Source organism: Phallusia mammillata, chromosome 6 (assembly GCF_965637545.1).
Source record: "Phallusia mammillata chromosome 6, kaPhaMamm4.hap1.1, whole genome shotgun sequence".
In the NCBI taxonomy this organism is placed as follows: Eukaryota; Metazoa; Chordata; class Ascidiacea; order Phlebobranchia; family Ascidiidae; genus Phallusia; species Phallusia mammillata.
Window position 1 is genome coordinate 16834199 of NC_137257.1, and position 19859 is coordinate 16854057.

The following is a 19859-nucleotide window of genomic DNA, read 5'->3' on the forward strand; positions in this document are numbered from 1 at the left end:
CCATAGCCTATATAGCCTACCTTGTCCATCAAGTACAAAACACGTGGCACGTCGACACGACCCCTCTATTGTCTGGTTAAGTTTGCAGACTAGTAACATAGAAACATTTTGGGCTTTTGACAAACGTAGGTACAAGTGAACTAAGGTGTTGGGCCATGGGCACAGGAAAAGGTGCGCTTTGCTATGCAGCTTAGTGGGTTGTTCTGTTGCTTATCCGCCATTGATATCTGTACAATAACACAGTTTCCGCAGCTAGCGTTAGAAAAAACCAAGCAACACAGAATACTGATTAAAATACAATTGCCAAATACTATCATATTAGCCAATTTAATTACAACAACTGTTTACGCAAAACCAAAAACGCCAAAGTAACAAGACATACTAATAGCGACGTGTAGTGGGCAAATCGCAGTCCGTCATACGCCGGGTTGCTAGATCACGTGCCATCAAGATATTGGGTGTCGGTAACCAGTACCCATCGTCGAACTTAATATAAAACGACCATTTTGTGGTTGAATTATCAACAAAAGCAACGCTGGGTAGCCCGTAACAAAATGGCAGCTACTGGAAACAAAAAGCGTGCAATTTGGTGCAAAAGACAATGTCGCAGCTAGTTTCAATGTCCCGTCTTCAGCCAACAAAGGAGCAACGTGGAAGCCGTCTTAACCTTTTTTCTGTTTTTTTGATCAGGCTTCCAGGCCAGACAGCCAATGCGCATGCGCGTGAGACAAACAACCAATCAAAACCCCAGTATGAAACCACGTGACCAATCGGCGTGGCCGTCACATGGTTCACGAGGTTTTGGGCGCCCATTCGTTGCGGAGAAGACTTCGTGGCGTTGCAAGCAGTTGTAGTTCTCAAGTTAACGTTTAGTTGAGTAGTGAACGTTAAAACAACTCAACCAACTTCGCCTGTAGGGCATCTAAAATAATGGCAGACAACGAAAACGCCGATGAAATTAAGCAAGAATTTGAAGAGGAACAGTCTGTTCCAGTTCAAGAAGAACCACAATTAGAACAAGAACAGCAGCAACAACCAGAAGAAAATGTACCAGAACCTGAAATCAAAACTGAGAATGAAGAGCAAACCACCGAGGAAAACGCAGAAAACGCAGAAAACACCGATAACACCGATAACACCGAGGCTGTTGAACAAACTAATGTTGAAACAAATGGCAACGGCGAAGAAGCCGTTGAAGGCGGCGATGGCGAAGGCGAGAAACAAGAAGACAAGCAACTTGAGGAGGGCGCCCTAATTAATGCCACCGAAGACAATGACGCGTAAGCAAAATTTAATCAGTACTTTTGGTTTATCAAATTTCCTTAAAAAAGTATTGTTTCCAGTTTTTGCTATTTCAGTTGTGTGTTTTTTTGTGAGAAAAAAATTGGTAACAAAACCAAACTGCCGTGATGGTTGTAATTTGCGTCAGAGTTTGATGTGGTGGCAGTTGCCTGCTGCCTTTAAGCCATATCATTACATTGCTGATACTTGATACTGAGCATTCATCTGTAAATTGTCCACATTGTTATTGAATTAACCTCTGTAACCTCTATTTTACTCTTAATCAACTTTTAAAGTTTTCTTTTAATTACAGGAAAATGTTTATTGGTGGACTTTCATGGGACACACAAAATTGTAAGTTCATAAATGTGTTTTATTTAAAAGATCTGTTTTTTATCTTTTCTAGCTGTGATTATTCAATTTTTCGTCATCTGAAATTTGTGTGGATTTCTTTGTAGCTTCGCAATGAGCTAGATTTAAAGTTTTAGATTATAACTCTTCTGAGGTTTTTAAACAATAGTTAATTGTTTACAATTTTTATTTTCAGTTACCCTTCGTGAGTATTTTGAAAAATACGGTAAAGTAAGAGACTGCACGATAAAGAAGGACAGCAAAACTGAACGGTCACGAGGATTTGGCTTCGTATTGTTTGAAGATCCAAAATGTGTGGATGAAGTAAGAAAAGTGAAATTGTCCAATTTTTACTTGGTAACTTACGATTTTCATGCACGCAGGTTATGAAATGTAAAGACCACTGGCTTGATGGCCGCCATATTGACCCCAAGCGTGCAGAGGCACAAAGAAAGGATGGCAAATTGTTTGTCGGTGGAATCAGCACTGAAACTGAGGATGATACAATAAGGGAGCATTTTAGTCAATTCGGAGAGGTATGTGCAAGACATACATTTGAAATTATGACTTAACTGTCAATAATCTATTCAATTTTCTAATTTAACAGATCGATGTCCTTGAGCGCCCAACAGACAGAAATACTGGCAAGAAAAGAGGATTCTGTTTCATCACCTTTAAAAAAGATGGTGTGCTAAAACTGGCTTGTGCTGAAAGAAATCAAGAGTTGGATGGCAAAAGTGTAAGAACATGTGATTATCATAGTTAACACAAGCAGTATAGGCAATTACTGGATATTGCAACAAAAATTGTAATGAACTTTTTCTTGAGTTCTTGCCACAGGAAGTGGAACTTGTAATGGAAAGCTTTAAAAGCGGTTTATATCATGTTGTAAAATGTATCATTATTTTCTCAGATTGACGTCAAAGAAGCGCAGCAACAATTGGAACGTGGTAACAGATTCATGGGCCGTGGAGGAGGAATGGGCCGAGGTATGTTATAGTATCACTACTGTTTTACAATAAACCAAATGAACCAGCCATGATTACTATAAGTTATCCCTGTCTGAAATGTCTTGATTGATAACAACCGCATCGCTATGAGCTTGGACCATTCAAAGAAAAGTTTAACATATAAATACATAAGGTATTTAATGGTAACCAGTTGTGTGTTGAATTTACAGGTGGCTGGGGTGGACCTCCTGGTGGCTATGGTGGTGGCGGCGGTGAGTATTTTGCGCAACAATCTGAATCTTTTGCTGAAGATTGTAAAATGATATTTTGCGCAACAATCAGAATATTTTGCTGAAGATTGTAAAATGATGTTTTAAAGCAAGAATACTGAAAAATAATACTTAGGTTTTTCTTTTATGTGTATTAAAATTGTTAAGTGTACGTTTGTAAAGCAGATAACAAATCCCAGTATATATATATATATTCTACACACACATCAAGTCAATACATTGGTTTTTTAGGCTTTGGCTACGGTGGTGGCTATGGCGGTGGCTACGATGGTTACGGAGGTGGTTATGGAGCCGGAGGTGGGGGGTTTGGAGGTCATGGGGGTTATGGTAATTATGGATTCCAGGGCGGTTATGGTGGTGGAGGTAAGGGATCGAAAGTGAGCCGCCCCACTTTCTCATTTTTTATTACTTTACTTTTTACAATACTTTTTTGCAGGTGTTTTGTTAAAAATCTAAAGAAACATATAATATGCCTATGCCTGTATTAAACATTAAAAGATTTAAATCAAGATTAGACTCTGTCAGTACAGTCAGACCTTGTGACTTCAGTTTGTAATAAAACCACAAATATCACTTTACAATAGCAATAAAACACCTCATAAATTTCCAGCAAACAAACTTGTGCAAAAATACGGACAATAAAACAGATGCTAGGGTTAAATACTGAACAAACAATGCTCACAAGGTCACAGTTTTAACAAATTTTTCATTGAGCCAGTGCAATCTGTTAAGTTTGGTGAAGAAAATAACTGCTCAAAAAGGCGTAAAAAGTGATATCTTTGTTAATATGGCCTTCATTTCACTGATAATAATGGCATAAGCATTTGCAGAAACGTTTGAACAATAAATCATGTTGTTTTTCTGTCTATTTGAGCTGATATTTTTATCATTCAAGAGTACCGATTGTTTTTGTATGTTTTTCATCCAATAACACAAAAGCCTATTTGTAACTTCAATAAAATTGATCGACTGCTTTTGTTTTTAGCCCAGGGAGGGTTTGGGAAGACGCCGAGGAGGGGGATGGGGGGACACCAGAACTCATTCAAACCATATTAATTGGTACGGCCACCGTGGACAATTCCACGGTGCCTACCATGGGTATCACGATTACTAGCTGACCAAGGTGAGAATTATGTTCTTTGTTGTGACATTTTTATTTATCTCCAATAACATACCTTAAACAATGAAAGGTAACCTTCAAAAGTTTCAAATACTTAGTGTTCGCACTTTAAGTGAAACCTGCAAAACTTTTAATGTTTTTCTGTGGGAAAAGTATTAAAACTTAAAACACACTACCTTTAAAATTCATAAAAATGGCATAAATAGAACATGGTAAAAAGAAGTAGAAGGCAAAGAACCTCAGTTAGAAACCTTTTCCGTTTGGGTGACATTTAGTGGTGGTTGGTGGATATCATATGTTTGCTCAGTGATTGAAAGTTGTTCTTTTTGTGTTGCCTGCAGAGCGTCCAAAGGCATTGTGAGAAAGAATGTGGCCACGGCTCCGGGCCTATAGTCTTTATTATTAACCTTTTCTTATATTATTTGGGGATATTGTTAACACGATAGACTCCGTAAACTTTTTTCTTAATGTTTTTCTCACTCTTTAATGTACAGTTGTAATGTTTTAAGTTGTAAAAAGGTGATGATATAGAGAAAATCTTTTCTATATGATAGCTTTCAGCGTATGTAAAGGGTAGCGCAGCATTTTCACCATTATAGCATATGCTAAGCTTTGTAAAAGTCCCGAGAAACTGGCCTCACTTTTAAACACGCCCATGCCCGAGTTCTTTCCACACTTCTGCTCACCACCGCAGCGTGACGGAAAGAAACGGATTTGCCGAGCGGATCACTTGGCGACATCGGGTAATTGGGACAAATTAGGGTTAAGTACTGGATGGCCATCAAAATCATAGTTTAGTCTTCCAACTTAGTTAAACCCTGAAATACAATAAATTGTCATTTTAGCTTTCTAACTATAATGGAGCTCCAAAGCTTTATTTGCCAGTAAATCTGGAAAAAACAATTAAACAATGGCCAAAATAACTCAATTTTCAATTTTTATAGATTTTGCACTGTAGAGATTTGGGGCAGTGTGAACAAATCCAACTCATTTTTTGGTTGAATTCTTTTCAGACGTTAGCAGATAGTCAGTGGAAAGCATAGTTTTTTGCATTCAGTTATAGTTGCAGATTTTTTAACCTTTTCTTGCGGATGATAGTTTTCAACTTTTTACTTCCTTTTTCTTTGTAGTTACACAACCAATATCCTCCTGTTGGGTTTTAACGTTCACACTGCCATGAATCTACCTTGAAAAAATGCACATTGCTATTACAAACATACGATTTCAACTAGGAAAAATTGGACTGTTGTGAAATTAACAACCAAGTTTAAAATTCAGCTTTGTGCATTTCTGATTTACTGTAACAGCAAATCATTAACTTTTCAAATTTTTGTGTACAGCTTCGTATGGCGCCAAAAAGCAACCAATTCCATCAACTGACCTTCGTCTTCAGTGTGGTTGTTTTTCTACCAACATCTGTACAGTGCGTAAAAAGCTAGCACGATGTTTTTTCTCTACGCTGCCAACAGCAGGCGCTAAATCATGTTTTCATGTGCTGTTTGTTATTTTTTTTGTCAATACATTGTTTAGAAACGTACAAACGGTTCGTGGACTTGTGCAGAAAGGACTTAATTCAGGGGTGCAAAAGTTTTTTCGGAGTTTGGTAGCGCATGCGTTTTAGCCTTATCTTTATCAACAGTATAGGGCCTAATATAACATACATATATTTCTTAACCCACTTCATACATGCCAGAGCCAAATGCCTTTTTTGACTGGAGGCCAATCCAAGCTTGTTTTCGACGCAGTTTATCCTGCTAAAACCCTTTCACAACTAGCAAATAAACTTGGCAAAACTAAAACAATTGGCATCAGTTTGGACAGGGGTGCGCAACCATTTTGCTGTGAATGGCCGCATCACAGGTTCTTATTTCTAAATATTTTTTGTTTACAAATTACTGATTTAAAGAATTTTGATTTATCTCATAATATCCCATTTACTAGTGCCTCAAAGTTCAGATTGATTTCTAACTTAATCTATAAATTGAGCTGAACGATTTGATGTTTTGTTGATAATGTCATTTACTAATCTGGCGATCCCCTACTACGAAGCTGACATGTGCAGAATACGAGGCAGGCAACGGTGCTTGTGATTCGACTTTCGGCGGATTCTCCACTGAGCCTGCGTACCTCAGTTGGTAGAGTGCGAGTCCCGGAAAGACTTCTGTCGTGGGTTCGAATCCCACCGCAGGCTAGACGTAGTTGATCATATGTAAAGGTCATCGGTGTAGGTGCAGGTATGACGTAGTTATGACGTGTGGTCATAAAAGTATACCAGACTCGAATTTTCTAGCCTACGCCTTGCCATATGGTGGTGAATGCTTGGTGACCGGCTGATTCGGTATGGCGCCTTCAATAATCCTGGCGTACTGTCATTTACTATATGTTAGATTGTGTGTTGACTGCATATTTAGCTTTGTTTGCACACAAATTCTCAAAGTTTAAATCAACTCACAGCCTACAGCACACATAATTAAATGCAAATTTTCACAGCTGGACCAGTTTATCTCCAAAGCCGCAATTTTTTTTCAATTTTGGGGGGGTCAAATAGGACGTAGAAACCGGTCTAAACCAGTTTGAAACTGGAATATTCCGACAAAACCTACACAAAACCGGATTTTTTTCGATTTTTTGACCCCTAAACATGCCAAAAAAACGGAAAGGCTATAGCTGGTGGGTTATCGCGGGAATATTCCGGTTTCTGCCTCCTGCCGAACCCCCAAACCGGTTTTCAAAATCGAAAATTTTGACCCGATTTTCGAAAAAAACATCCGGTTTTCGGTGGGTTTTCGCGGGAATATTCCGGTTTCAAACCGGTTATGACCGGTTTCTGCCTTCTGCTGAACCCCCACACCGGTTGAAACCGGTTTTCAAAATCGAAAATTTTGACTCGATTTTCGAAAAAAAACCTAAGGCTATAGGCCTTTCCGTTTTTATTTTATTTTGGGGAGTAAAAAAAAAAATCCGGTTTTCGGTGGGTTTTCGCGGGAATATTCCGGTATTCCGAACCCCCAAACCGATTCAAACTGGTTTTCAAAATCGAAAATTTTGACTCGATTTTCGAAAAAAAACCTAAGGCTATAGGCCTTTCCGTTTTTTTTTATTTTGGGGGTTCAAAAAATCGAAGAAAAATCCGGTTTTCGGTGGGTTTTCGCGGGAATACTCCCGTTTCAAACCGGTTATAACAGGTTTCTGCCTTCTACAGAACCCCCAAACCGGCTTAAACTGGTTTTCAAAATCGAAAAATTTGACCCGATTTTCGAAAAAACCCTAAGGCCTTTCCGTTTTTCGATTTGGGGGGGTCAACAAAATCGAAGAAAAATCCGGTTTTCGGTGGGTTTTCGCGAGAATATTCCGGTTTCCAACCGGTTGTGACCGGTTTAGGCCTCCTGCTGAACACCCACACCGGTTTAAACCGGTTTTCAAAATCGAAAATTTTGGCCCGGTTTTGAAAAAACCCTATTCCCGTTTCTGTGTAATTCGTAGATCGTTAAACAGGAAGCCGAGAGTGACGAACTGAACTACTCCGAGAGAGTGAAAAAGCTTTAAGCTGGAAAACCACAAACCTGAAGCGACATTTTCCAAGACAACAAAAGGGGCGAAAGCAAAATGCTGGTACATGTATAAGCATACACACAATAACACTGCAACTCTGCAGAAAACGACCTCTTTGGAATCGCTGCAGTCGTTGTAGGGCTTCTTGAGATAATATACCCATTTTTTTTTTTTTTTTAAGCGGTAGACGAAATTTGGCGGACTTGAAAGAAGGTAGACGAAATTTGGCTGACTTCAGACATTCAAATACTAGTAATTAAAAAGTGTTTCTTTGTAACACCATAACCAATACACACAAAAAAGCTGTTTTTACCAGCGAATCACTCTTCTGAAACTAAAAAAAACAAATCGTGGTCGTTGTTTGACATGGCGTTAATGTCAGCATTTGAAAAACAAAGCAAGTCGTGTAATGGAACATTGTTAAGTCTGCTATTGGTTGTGTAGGAAAAACTGTGACAAACTTTTTACTTTTTCACTTTTTTTTCACGAGGTTCGAACCCGGGACACTCCCAGGGACAAATCCCGATCAAGGTTTTTTTTTATTTCTATATGTGGGTCAGGCGCGCCAGACCATTCGGCCAAGTTCCTGCCCAACAAACTTTTTACTTATACTTCCAAAAAAATCCGAATTTAGCTATTTGCGCCACCTAACGAATTTTAGCTAATTGTGCAGCTTCCGCGATGTGTGGTGTTAGTAGCTCTGCCGACTTGCTACCCAGCGTCCCACGCACATAAAGCAGGTATAAAACTAGTGGTGAACCGAAGAGGCTGGTTTGGTTCATTTCTTGCCACGAATTTAGGCAGTGGTTGAAGGACGGACAGCCAATTTTTTTGCAGTCACAACAGTTGTAAGCAAGTCTTCAAACAGCTTCAAGACACCAACCCCACTTAAAGCTGACGTTTCATAGTAAGGCAGTTTTTTAGAGCTCGCCCATTTTCGTCCTTCGGCTGTTGTAACGCAGTTCTTCTAAAAAAAACAAGAAGATCACGCGCCAAGAGCGACCTAATACGAATTCCCTTTTGAGTTCGCCTGTTTATTTTCATTTAAACCATATATAAATAAGGCGCAAATATTTACTCTTAACACCTGCTACAATGTACAATGACAGAGTCTATACTCTATACCAGGCGTGAGCAACCTGCGGCCCGCGGGCCAAATGCGGACCATTGATTAAAGTTGTGCGGCCCGCAGAGACACTTGGATTTCAAATGTACTGCAAACGAGCCCAATTATTATATTTTTTGAGCAAATTTGTGCGCCCGGTGCTACTTTTCTGCGACCAGGCAATATGTGGCTGGAATCAAATCCGAATTTTACTTGTAGCTAAGCATATTTGGTCAGCAACGAAGTAAAAACACCTTGTGTTATATAAAGGTGCGGCCTGCGATCTAATCATCGCAATTGTATATGGCCCCACAGTGACAAGGGTTGCCCACCCCTGCTCTATATGATGTAGCCCAGACGTCAACGTTAATCTAGAGTCTAGGTCCTAGACATATAACTGACATATAACACTGTTTTATAGACGTATAACACTGTTGAACACAGATCCGTGAAATTTCACAGATGAATTTTGAAAACAACTGCGCAGCGTCAATGGGTATTTTTTTTAAACGTTGACCAAGTTGGTGGTTTTGATTTTGAAACGATGATACCATGTAATAAAGAACGTTTCTTCGACCTATTTTTAACATTAGGCTACTTGTCAAAAACACGTAACTTACATTTGATCTTAAATCAGCTTTATTTCCAACAACAGCGATTGTTGAATTTAGCGCGCCGAATTTTCCAATTTCACGAATCCAGTTATCTGCAACATAAAGTGAGTCAAAAAACCATACATTTTGACACAATATTGTATATTTTATCAAAACATCTTGTTAGGGAAGAGACGTAATAGCAAATTTGATCAATATTTTGACCACAAAAACCCTTCGAAATATTTGCCTAAATTTTCGAACGTTGAGCGGTTGTTGACGTCAAACACAATGAAACATGCTTCAGTCCCGGGATACAACTCATTTCTGACGTCATAATACTGTGAATCGCCTGACAAATCCCAAAGATGAACCTAAAAAAAACAATATTGCATATACCAGAGCTGCACTAAGTGTGAAAGGTAGCCTATTTATTTTTCTTTCCTACAAAACTTGGTGTAACTTAGTTATAAGTTCCACACAACCGATTACAAACTTATTTGAACCGGGTATTTTTAGTCCAATAGCACCAAAATCGCTATGTATGCCCCCACGCTTTGTTTTGCTATCTATATAGTTACTGTGTGGATTTTAAGGCACTGTCAAGTTTACTTGGGAGAAATAGAAACAAATCTTTTAAAATTGTAAACATTGACTGGTTATGTAAACGCATCGAGCCATGCAATGCTTATACCTGAGTGGTTGTGATTTTTGTGAAGTATTTTCATATTTGGTTATTCACATAAAAAACTGTTATAGCAAACTTATAATACTCTTGTGATTGGATTTGACAAAACCGACCCGCAGTGGTATTCCTTTGATGGTTTGCACCTTGAAACCATAATCCACTCCTACAGTTGCGTGGTAGCATTGACTAAATTTGCTTTCACAAAAATGCTTGATTAGGCAGGTTTTTCCAACGCCGGCATTTCCCAAAGCCAGAACTGCAAATAAAAAAGTTTCTCAACAATTGCCTTGAAAATGGGCCCCTTTGAAATACACAATCCACCCAATCTACTCGTGCAAAACTACTCATGGAAAACGATAAGAAACGTGTAAAAATGTTGACGGTTAGGGCTATTATAGGGCCAGGGTTATTAGGCCAATTACAATAACATTACAATTTATTCTCAGATACCCCATTTGAGCTAATAATAGCTTATTCAATGTATTGTGTCTGGTTTCAAACACAGCATGCTGGTATTGCGTGTTAACCCGTGAAACAATATTAGCCGCCAAAGGGAATCTGAGAATGAAATATGATGTTATACAAACTCTTTTATTAGTAGATTGCGTGGCTGGCGTGTTTTAGAGTAACTCTCTCAAAAAGGCATAATACTATGAGATTTAAATCGAGTAACCAATCTTTTAAACAAGAAAAGAATGATACAAAAAAGTTGTTCAAACCTTTCACCCATACGACACTTTCAACTTTTTTCCTCACGCTTCTCTCAATAGATCCAAGATCGCATTTAATGTCATCTATATTCAACTTTGCTTCGGCCATTTTTATTTCCTTGTTCTAAAGGTTGTTTACATTCCTAATGCCACCTTAACACGAACATATTTAACTGTATTTGTTGTCAATTTGTTCTACACTATTAAATACGTTTCTAATACCGTTCAAGAACCAATATAGGCTAAACAGACCTCTTTGAGCAGTTTCGTCCTAATGGAAGGGTCTTTGTTCCAACAGAAGTGTTATCTTGTTTACCGACGCTTTAAAATCTGCTTGAAGGCAAGTCATTGATAGAAACTTGATCCAATCGCCAAACAGCAGATAATTGAATCTTGGTACACTGTTACTTAAGTCGGCTACAACACAGGTAGGTAAAATAGAGAAACGAGCTTTCTCTGCAAAATTTATCAGGGTAATTTGTAAAGCAATACATTTTTATTGCATCGCTGGTTACTAAACTTTTTTGTTTCATAGTGGTGCTTTCGTAATTTTTCTCGCGGTTCGAATTGAATTAACAGGCAATGTTTGAAAAAAAAAATGAATGGCAAGATTTTTTTTAAAAAAGGTAATGAAAGAACGCTTTGTTTCGTAACATATATTGTGGAAATAGTCTTAGCACTCATCAAATTTGCCTTTGTGCATCTCAGTTTCTTAGCTGCTGCTTTAATATTCGACTTTTGGGGCCCCAAAACCGAAAAAGCTACTAGGGATTTTCACCCCTAAGAGATTTTTAACACAGCAGGGCCTCCCAACACGATTTGCGCATGATAGGGTTTATCCCTTATTTGGTCCGCATAGCTTTAAAAGTCAACAATGTGGCCCTCTTAATTAACGCTTATAACGGTGTAGCTGCAGCGGATCATCATCTCTCCACCAACTATGCCCTCTGCTTCGTCGCGCTTTGACGTCTCAACGTTGCGCAGCTATCTCTGGCAGGGTGAATATTTTAGTGCAATTGTGTTACTACACGATAGTTTCGCCGAGCGAAATAAACTCTCGAAATACATTCAAAATGATGGACAGCACTTGCTACATGCCAAACATCACACGAAAGAACACTTTGTACTGTTTTTTTGTTTTTTTAAACGAAATGAAGTAGTTTTAGTAACTTTAGTTAGTATTTTTTTATTTTTAGGCAACGGGCGATTTCGAAGAATTCGCTTCTTTGACCCGCTGTTTGAATGCAAAAATGTGGTGTTTGCAAATGGTTTTAAAGTATACTTGCCAAATTATTTTTAATTTCGTTCCGTCGCTTTTTTGTCAAGCGAAGTGTCTCCATAGTTTAACTTAAGAGCCGAACCTGCTCCACTAAATTCTATAATCCAGTTAGCTGAGGTAAGAATTATTACTATAAACAAGTGATGCACTGAACGCGCCTCAAAAGGTTCAGGCAAAGCGAAATCGGCCCATTGACCGAACCTAGGGTCTACTTTGTGGCAAAGACAACTTTACAATACACAAGCTGAAATTTTTGCAGACTACTTTGTCGTGTCGTTTTCTAGAAATTTGAGTAAAGTGTTTAAAAATTTATTAGTGTTTTTGTATCTCTGAGGAACTTTTAGTCAGGGATGACCCGAATAGTACTACATGCGAGCAGATTATCAAAATATGATCCTGTCCCAGTGCCACGAAACATACCCTGACACGGACTATTGACCCAGCGAGTGCAACACCTTTTGTTTGTCTTGTTGGGACGTTTGCTTAGTGCGAGAACAAGCCAAGTGCTGAACAAGCAACTTTTATGGTGGTTTAGTTCAGTGCGAGTAGTTTATTATGCAAATGGAACTTTTAAAACACAAATATTAAAGCGAAACTTACATGTTGGCACGACAACACTGTTCGATCTCCTTCGTTTTGTTGATACCAGAAATACAGAAATGTTTTCTAGACTTTGATTGCGACCCCCTTACCAAAACTGTCATCGTCAACATATTTTAAACACGGTGTATGCCTTCTTCAATATCATATTTTGAATCGTTGATAAGCGCTAAAAACAAACAGCCCTTCACACTAACTGGTAGGTACGTGATGAGTTAATGGAAACGGTGTGAAAACTTAAATCTGCCAAGCTAGCTTTTGCTTGTTCAGGTGGTTTGAACAAGGGCTGTTCACACAACATTGTTGTATTTTCGGTGCCAGCTCAGTTTGTTTTAATAGTTTGTGGTGGTCCATAGTCGGTACATTGTTTTCTTTTCAGGGATTTGCCTAACATTGACTTAGCTAGATGAAATAACGTATGATTACACTGCATGCACAACAAAAACTAAATGTTTAGGACAAGAATAAGCCACTTTCTTTCTTTAAATGATTGTAATTGCAATAAACTAACCTCATAGAATAAGGATATGAAAGCAACAAGTTAGATTACGAACACAATGATTGCAAAATAAGGAGAATGATTTTTGCAAATACAAATAAACTTGCACAATTAGCTATGTATGGTCTTAAAATAAAATGAAAAAGATTCAAATGCTTTAAGAATGTTGATGTCAAATGGTAATAATTGACTCTTATATAAGAAAACATGGGTAATGAAAACCGAATCTAATTTATGGTTAACACTTGCATAGTACACCTGTCAATATTACTGCAAAATTATATATCATGTACTTTTAAACGAAAGTTGCAAATATCAATATTTAGTGCACCAAAACCTTTCGCAGCATATAACCAACCAAAAAAGCATTTATCAATTAGTCTACACCAAACAAATCACCCCCAGTTGTAAATTCCACATTTTCAAAGCAAGTGTTTCCTAAATTAAAGACCAACCACCATCTATTACATGTTCTCCTCCGGTGACGTAAACAGACTAAAGATGAAAAAAAAAAGTTTTTTTTTTTTATGTGAAAACACTTTCTCATTTTTCAGTAACATATCATTAAAAATTTGAATTTGAGTTTAGGGGGACAACTTTTAGCAATGTAAGCACTATACAACCAGACTTACCTATGTAAATGGTGTATGCATTAAAATACACACAAGAAATGGTTTTGTTCATTTTAAAAGAAAGATGTTTAAAAAGAGGCAGAGGAATACTAAAAAAAAGAATTTAGGCTAGGCATAATAAAGGGTTTAAACTAAATTTAGCTGATATACCAAGCATTCCTAAGCAGCAAGACATAAGCTAAAAAATCTAATTGCAAGATTTTTCAAAATCTAATATACAATAATATGGATGGCCTGGTGGACACTAGTTTATACCAATAATTGCCATTCAATAACTAGAAGGGTGGCTTAGCACATATTGCCCTTGCATATACACTATGATCTATTTTAAAACATGAATATATTTCCTATGCTTATTTTGTATTGGGTCCCATATTAGCCATCGTCTTTTAAAACTTTAAGTCGTTTCTGCAGGCAAAAACTCATGGGTCCCCACACATGCAAAGTTGAAAATAATGCAATTCAAGAGATAACCATGAGAAAGTCGGGTGTTGTAAGGTAAAACACAGTGATCGGCACTGGGCTTAAATAATAATACTATGTAGAATACAAACTATAAAATTAGATTCACCCCAGATATTGTTTGAAGTATGTCCTATTTAACGTTTTAAAAAACTGACCCATTTTGGGGGGCTAGTAGGGCAACTAATTGGGTTCGACACACAAACTAAAAAATATATAAAAACCAAAATGACTCAATCAATAGTACTGCAAAATTTCAGCCCAATCCGCCAATGTTTAAAATTTTGACCACTAGAAGTGTTTTGAGCAACAACCGTTACTGTTTCTGACGTCATAGGGCTGTTAACCAGCCCCTAACTGCCATGGCGCAAAAACGACCACCAAGCAACCCACCAACGAGCAACATACAACTGGTTGCCCTTGTAACACTATTGTTCCAAAGAAATCTTTCGTTTGTGGTGCCCAGTAACATACAAATACGTTTTACACTTTAGGGGCTTGTGGGGTAAATGTTAGGACTACAGGGTTGAACACAACAATCGACACCTATAAATGGCATACTATACAAGAAATCCAAATTTCAGCCAATTCTGAAACTGTTTAAAAACTCACCCATTTTAGGGGGCTAGCGGGGTAAATACTGGGGTTATCAACAAAAACAAAGTAGGATGCACATCTACATGAATATATCTACCATCTGTGTAAATTTCAGCCAAATCCATCAAACATTTGATGGAAAAACGAGTCGGACAAACTTTGGGTAAAAACACCCATTTTAGGGGGCGAGCGGGGTAAATACTGGGGTTATCAACAAAAACAAAGTGGGATGCACATCTACATAACTATATCTACCATATGTGTAAATTTCAGCCCAATCCATCAAACATTTGATGGAAAAACGAGTCGGACAAACTTCCGGGAAAAAATACCTATTTTAGGGGGCTAGCGGGGTAAATACTGGGGTTATCAACAAAAACAAAGTGGGATGCACATCTACATAACTATATCTACCATCTGTGTAAATTTCAGCCAAATCCATCAAACATTTGATGGAAAAACGAGTCGGACAAACTTTGGGAAGAAAAAAAAGAAAAAAAAACAAAACAATTCGAGTAAAATCAATATGTGTCCCCTTCAGGGAAGGGGACCCATAATAATATGGATGGCCTGGTGGACACTAGTTTATACCAATAATTGCCATTCAATAATTAATGTATGATCATTGTTAATGTCCAAGAAAAGTTTTTTCAACAACAATGTCATCATTGACCACATAAACTTGGTTGGTACCAAACCTACGTCAATCAGAAAAAGAATAAACATTAAACAAAACTCACTTCATCGCTGGCTAAGTAAACTGCAAGTTTGGCAACTTCTTCAGCTGTTCCAAATCTTTTGGCAGGTGTCCTTGCTTCAAACATTTTCTTCGACTAAAAAAATTTTATTGTCAAAAATTAAAAGACAAATGAAATGGTTTCCCTTTGTTTTCTCTTTGTATTATAATCTGGTCACAATTGCAGTAAAATTTTATTTTGGATTTGTTGTGCACTGTTGTTCATTATATGCTGAACACAATCTGATAAGACTAATAACATTCAGGATAAACAAATTTGTGTGAATGAACCAAATGTTGATGTCAAAAAAATCTTTTTAAAGTCCTAGTGAGCCAGCAGAGTAACAACAGACGCTACAGCTTTTTTATACGACTGAAACTCACTTCAATAGGGTCCATTTTTGCATTGGATGCAATTCTTGCATTGAGTGATGGGGTGTCTATAGTCCCTGGTTGAATGCAATTGCAGCGGATTCCCTCTTTAATATAGTCAGCAGCCACAGACTTAGTCAAACCAGTCACAGCAGCTTTTGATGTTTGGTATACACATCTCAAGTAAACACCTTCCAAAAAAAGTAAATTATTATTAACCGCTAGTTTTGATTGCCATTTCAAAAAGCTGGTTACATGTCACAGATGTCATTAAAATTAAAAAATTTCCGCTCATTTTTCAATTGAAATTGAAAATTTTGATGTTAAAGAAGATCAATAAAATACGATTGGCTGATATAATGCTGCTTGACTTGGTGGAATTAGTTTTCCTGTTTTTGTTTTAGAAGGTTGATGCTTTAGTCCAGGGGTGTGCAACATTTTTCGTCTGTGGGCCGTATAACCAATTTCGGACCTCAAGTGAGGACCACGTAATTTTTTTTTCATGTGCACAATAAATTTGAAATTCTTCCAAAAGCATCAATAAATTTATTTTCTACAACACACAGAGTTTCAGCGCAAGACTGGCTTTCGCACAAAAGAATTGTTTACTAGACGAGGGGCAATTGTTACGTCACATTCGGTGAAGTAGGCTGCTGCTGTAACAGCTGTATGATCCACCGGTTGGAAAACGCTGATTTAGCTTATATCTGTTACATACAGTATAGCAACTTAGGAGATTTACCAAAAACTAGTGGAAAATTTTGCTTAATTCTCAGAAGAATTGCATTTCTTTATCTTAATCAGTGTGTTGGTGGGGGCCACACTAAATAGCTTGGCGGGCCGGACTGTGGCCTGCGGGCTGTATGTTGCACGCCACTGCTTTAGTCCCTTGTGCATGTTGGCAATTAAAGTACCATTGATGAACCTAGTGTTTCATGCAACATTCACATGGGTTGTACAAGCACTTGAACAACTTGAACATATCACTGCAGACAAATTGACGTCACAATTTCCAAATCTTACAGTGGTTTGAACTAGTGATGCACCGAACCCGCCTAAAAAGGTTCGGGCCGAAACTGAATATTCGGCCACAAGGCCGAATAATTTCAGCCGAATCAGGCCGAACCAAAAATCCCCGTTTCTATAGATGTTTTCAACTGAACTTTGTGTCGTTGATGCAAGTGAAGTGAAATATGACAAATCAAAATCACTTCCACAATGCGGAAGTTTTACTAAACTTGTGATATTTTGTAGACAATGTGGCTCGTATTTTATAGATACAACAATTAGTTGCTTTATGACGTTTCGTATTGGTGAAAATGATAGTTTGGGCATTAATTCCATGCAATAAAAAAGTTCGGTTTCGGCCGAATTTTCAAAAAAGTTCGGGCCGAAACCGAAACATCGGAAAACAGCGTATTCGGCCGAAATGTTTCGGCCAACCGAAACTTCGGTGCATCACTAGTTTGAACACACTGTCTGTTAAGAACAGGCCCATCCAGAGCATTAAACATAACACTAAGTTTGCTTAAATATTTTCAGCTAAAACCACTTTTCCCTACATATCATCAACACAAAAATAACAGAGAGTCTTATCTACGAAATGATAAAATTATATACTTTACCCAGCCTGTTTGATGCAACAGAAGACATATTGATAATGCTTCCTTTGCCTGCTTCAAGCATCTTTGGCAAGATTGTTTGTATCATGTGGAACATACTTTTTACATTCACATTCATAGTGAGATCCCATTCTTTATCAGTACAGTCTAAAACGCTTCCCGTTATAACAATCCTGCAACACAAGGTTTATTACAAAATTTTGTTAATAATGTCTAACTATTGCTTTAGTTCTAAACGGTGTTAACACAGTAAAAAACAAAAATTAGGCTGTAGCAAAAACGTGAGAAAAATAACTCAGTGATGGGCAAACTTTTACTATAGCCCCAACTATTTTTTTAGCCACAACCAAAGACCCAAACAGCCCTAAACATTTAGATACAACAAGATAATTGATAACCCAAAGCAAAATCCTTCCATCAAGCATACATTTAACTTTTTTATGGTAAATAAATCAATGTTTAGAAATGGTTTTGATACTAAAAGTGAGAGTGATGCAAACATCAGTAGTTTTAATGTGTGAGCTTTATGTAATGATGCAAATAAGAATGTTCTGTATAACAATTTTGCAGAGCTGTGAGCAATATATAATGCTGTATGGCCCACTAAAATCATGATTGCGCAACGGCTATTGTATTTTTGCCCACTAATCTAAGATAAATATTTCTTACAGCTCAGCAAAAAGCAAGCAGTTTGTTGATTACCATGCCTCATCTATGTATATTTTACCTTTGAAAAAATAAAAAAACCATCTTAAATACTTACCCTGCAACATTGAAAAGAACATCTACATTTGGCAAAGTGGCGACATACTTGTCAATCGCCGCACGATCAGTAACATCAAGCTTGGAAACAAAAATGGAGCCGGGTTTTTCAATTTCCTTTAGTTTTTCCACATTGATATCAGATGCATAAACAATTGCACCTTCTTCAGCAAATGCTAAAACTGATGCACGACCCATTCCTTGGGCTGCAGCAGTTACTACACAAACTTTGCCTTCCAAACGTCCCATATTTTCAGTAGTTACTGCAAAATAATCGCAACAAATAAAGTCACAGCAGCCCGTTTTGAAACCGACCGACAGTTTTAAGTCAGGAGTGGCTGTTCTATGGTGCATGTGCAATTAGTGCAAAGTATTCCAGCAGGGACAGGGAAAAACAAATAAATTGACTTAAATGAGTGCTTGAACGCGAATTTAATTGGGCAAATGTTTTATATTCAGTCAGGCTATTCAAATTCGCATCAAATCTTTAGATTGTAAAACTAAAAATCAGACAATTCATGTTTTTTTCCGAAACCAGCTGTATCTTTTTGGACTTTACGGCGCATTTGAAACTGTATGCTAAAAGGTTGGCCAACCCTGGTTTGCTACGATTATATCTTGCGCAACAGCAACGCTGCACTCAAGGCTAAACTAACATTGCGGGTGCATCTTAGCAAACAAACGTTGCAGCAGTCCAGCTAGCATAACAAAAAATACCCTTGTTTAGGAACTATTTTTGATGTTTCAAGACTTTTTATGAATCTCAAATTTTTAATAAAAAATTGTACAATCTAGCGTTTTGCAAAAGTATATTCTTGTAAATCACTTATAAAAGCGTTCCTGGCCTTAACAAAAACGGGGAACATTTTAAAGCCTACAAACAAACGCATGAGTTGCACGTTACATCTGCTATGACGTCACAAACTCTAACATGTGCGTGACAGTGAAATCATAGATATTATAGTATCTATAGCAGGGGTTCCCAACCTTTTTTGCTGCTCGTAACCCTTTGTCAGGTCAGAGCATTCTTCGTACCCCCAAAAAATTCTTATGGATTTAGCTATAATAAGCTGATTTAACAACACTAAAAGATTTAGCTGTCTTAAAAGAAATTGGTTTAAACTTGATAAAGTATGTTATTAAACTTTTTATAAAGAATAAAATTAAACCATCATTAGATTTTTTCTGTTCCAGAATTCTAGAAAGAGCAGTGTTTCCAAAGTTTTACATGACGTCTAGTAGTTTAGTTTTAACTGTTACGCGAAGAAATGGTACTGACACTTCTTTTAATATGAAAACGATAAGGTGTCCTTTTTGCCCCGCCTTCCCCTACTTTCTCTAGTTCTGAAGGTGGATACTAGACCATTTGTAGCAGATTTACAGCAAAACTACATTGAATGCCTCCTTTATCTGTGCATTTTATTCCTAACTTTGTGCTTTGTTGTTTATTTCTGGCAGCATGTAAAAAAGCATTGTTATGAGACAATGAGACTTTTTACTAAATAACAACAATTATTTGTATATAATTTTGTTCAAAGCAAAGACCAAAGTGGCATAATAAATTTACAATTCCAAAATAAAATTGTTGAGTAAAATCTGTTTAAAAAGCTGCTCTGTGGCCCAAGGGCCTTCTTACCCCTTGATGTTCAATCTCGTAC

The 19859-nt window shown here is 37.5% G+C and overlaps 3 protein-coding genes and 2 non-coding genes across 7 annotated transcripts; 3 read left to right on the plus strand and 2 right to left on the minus strand.

Annotated features, from left to right (window-relative positions):
• Positions 1-734: 734 nt before the first annotated feature.
• LOC145231943 (uncharacterized) lies at positions 735-5533 on the plus strand. 3 transcript variants are annotated; one of them, XR_013860794.1, is made up of 11 exons: positions 790-1280; positions 1595-1635; positions 1829-1956; positions 2016-2168; positions 2240-2371; positions 2546-2621; positions 2813-2854; positions 3104-3249; positions 3858-3995; positions 4334-4735; positions 5333-5533. XR_013860794.1 is itself a non-coding variant. In XM_080096413.1 (10 exons), the coding sequence occupies exons 1-9, from the start codon at positions 931-933 to the stop codon at positions 3984-3986; spliced, it is 1197 nt and encodes a 398-aa protein (XP_079952539.1). In that variant the 5' UTR covers positions 735-930; the 3' UTR covers positions 3987-3995; positions 5333-5533. The 3 variants fall into 3 exon arrangements, 2 of the variants coding, with proteins under 2 accessions (XP_079952539.1, XP_079952540.1); XM_080096413.1 differs by lacking the exon at positions 4334-4735 and having other exon boundaries at positions 735-1280; XM_080096414.1 differs by lacking the exons at positions 4334-4735; positions 5333-5533 and having other exon boundaries at positions 792-1280; positions 3104-3235; positions 3858-3989.
• On the plus strand, positions 1403-1501 carry LOC145235287 (small nucleolar RNA SNORD16). Its single transcript, XR_013861783.1, has one exon. It is a non-coding gene; the product is annotated as a small nucleolar RNA SNORD16 (small nucleolar RNA).
• A 576-nt stretch (positions 5534-6109) lies between the features above and the next one.
• On the plus strand, positions 6110-6183 carry Trnas-gga (transfer RNA serine (anticodon GGA)). The gene has a single exon. It is a non-coding gene; the product is annotated as a tRNA-Ser (tRNA).
• Positions 6184-7594: 1411 nt separating this feature from the next.
• On the minus strand, positions 7595-11052 carry LOC145232898 (dnaJ homolog subfamily C member 27-A-like). Its single transcript, XM_080097575.1, has 6 exons — positions 10893-11052; positions 10650-10793; positions 10044-10186; positions 9493-9616; positions 9270-9355; positions 7595-8511 (listed from the first exon to the last, which is right to left on the minus strand). Exons 2-6 carry the CDS (start codon positions 10747-10749, stop codon positions 8341-8343), a joined length of 624 nt encoding a protein of 207 aa, XP_079953701.1. The 5' UTR covers positions 10750-10793; positions 10893-11052; the 3' UTR covers positions 7595-8340.
• Positions 11053-12651: 1599 nt separating this feature from the next.
• Positions 12652-18570, minus strand: LOC145233635 (dehydrogenase/reductase SDR family member 6-like). The gene is made up of 5 exons (XM_080098405.1): positions 18203-18570; positions 17443-17612; positions 15830-16008; positions 15450-15542; positions 12652-13513 (listed from the first exon to the last, which is right to left on the minus strand). Exons 1-5 carry the CDS (start codon positions 18553-18555, stop codon positions 13457-13459), a joined length of 852 nt encoding a protein of 283 aa, XP_079954531.1. The 5' UTR covers positions 18556-18570; the 3' UTR covers positions 12652-13456.
• Positions 18571-19859: the final 1289 nt, after the last annotated feature.

Excerpts from the sequence above, each read along its gene's own strand:
- LOC145231943 (XM_080096413.1), top strand. The coding sequence starts at position 931 with ATGGCAGACAACGAAAACGCCGATGAAATTAAGCAAGAATTTGAAGAG. Across the intron at positions 1,636-1,828 it reads TTCATGGGACACACAAAATT|TTACCCTTCGTGAGTATTTT; the intron begins GTAAGTTCATAA and ends TTTTATTTTCAG. Across the intron at positions 3,250-3,857 it reads GTGGAGGTAAGGGATCGAAA|CCCAGGGAGGGTTTGGGAAG; the intron begins GTGAGCCGCCCC and ends TTTTGTTTTTAG.
- LOC145232898 (XM_080097575.1), bottom strand. The coding sequence starts at position 10,749 with ATGGCCGAAGCAAAGTTGAATATAGATGACATTAAATGCGATCTTGGA. Across the intron at positions 10,187-10,649 it reads AAGTGTCGTATGGGTGAAAG|TTCTGGCTTTGGGAAATGCC; the intron begins GTTTGAACAACT and ends TTTTATTTGCAG. Across the intron at positions 8,512-9,269 it reads AAGCTGATTTAAGATCAAAT|AAGAACTGCGTTACAACAGC; the intron begins GTAAGTTACGTG and ends TGTTTTTTTTAG.
- LOC145233635 (XM_080098405.1), bottom strand. The coding sequence starts at position 18,555 with ATGCACCATAGAACAGCCACTCCTGACTTAAAACTGTCGGTCGGTTTC. Across the intron at positions 17,613-18,202 it reads GTTCTTTTCAATGTTGCAGG|GATTGTTATAACGGGAAGCG; the intron begins GTAAGTATTTAA and ends CTTGTGTTGCAG. Across the intron at positions 16,009-17,442 it reads TGTTGCATCAAACAGGCTGG|GTGTTTACTTGAGATGTGTA; the intron begins GTAAAGTATATA and ends TTTTTTTGGAAG.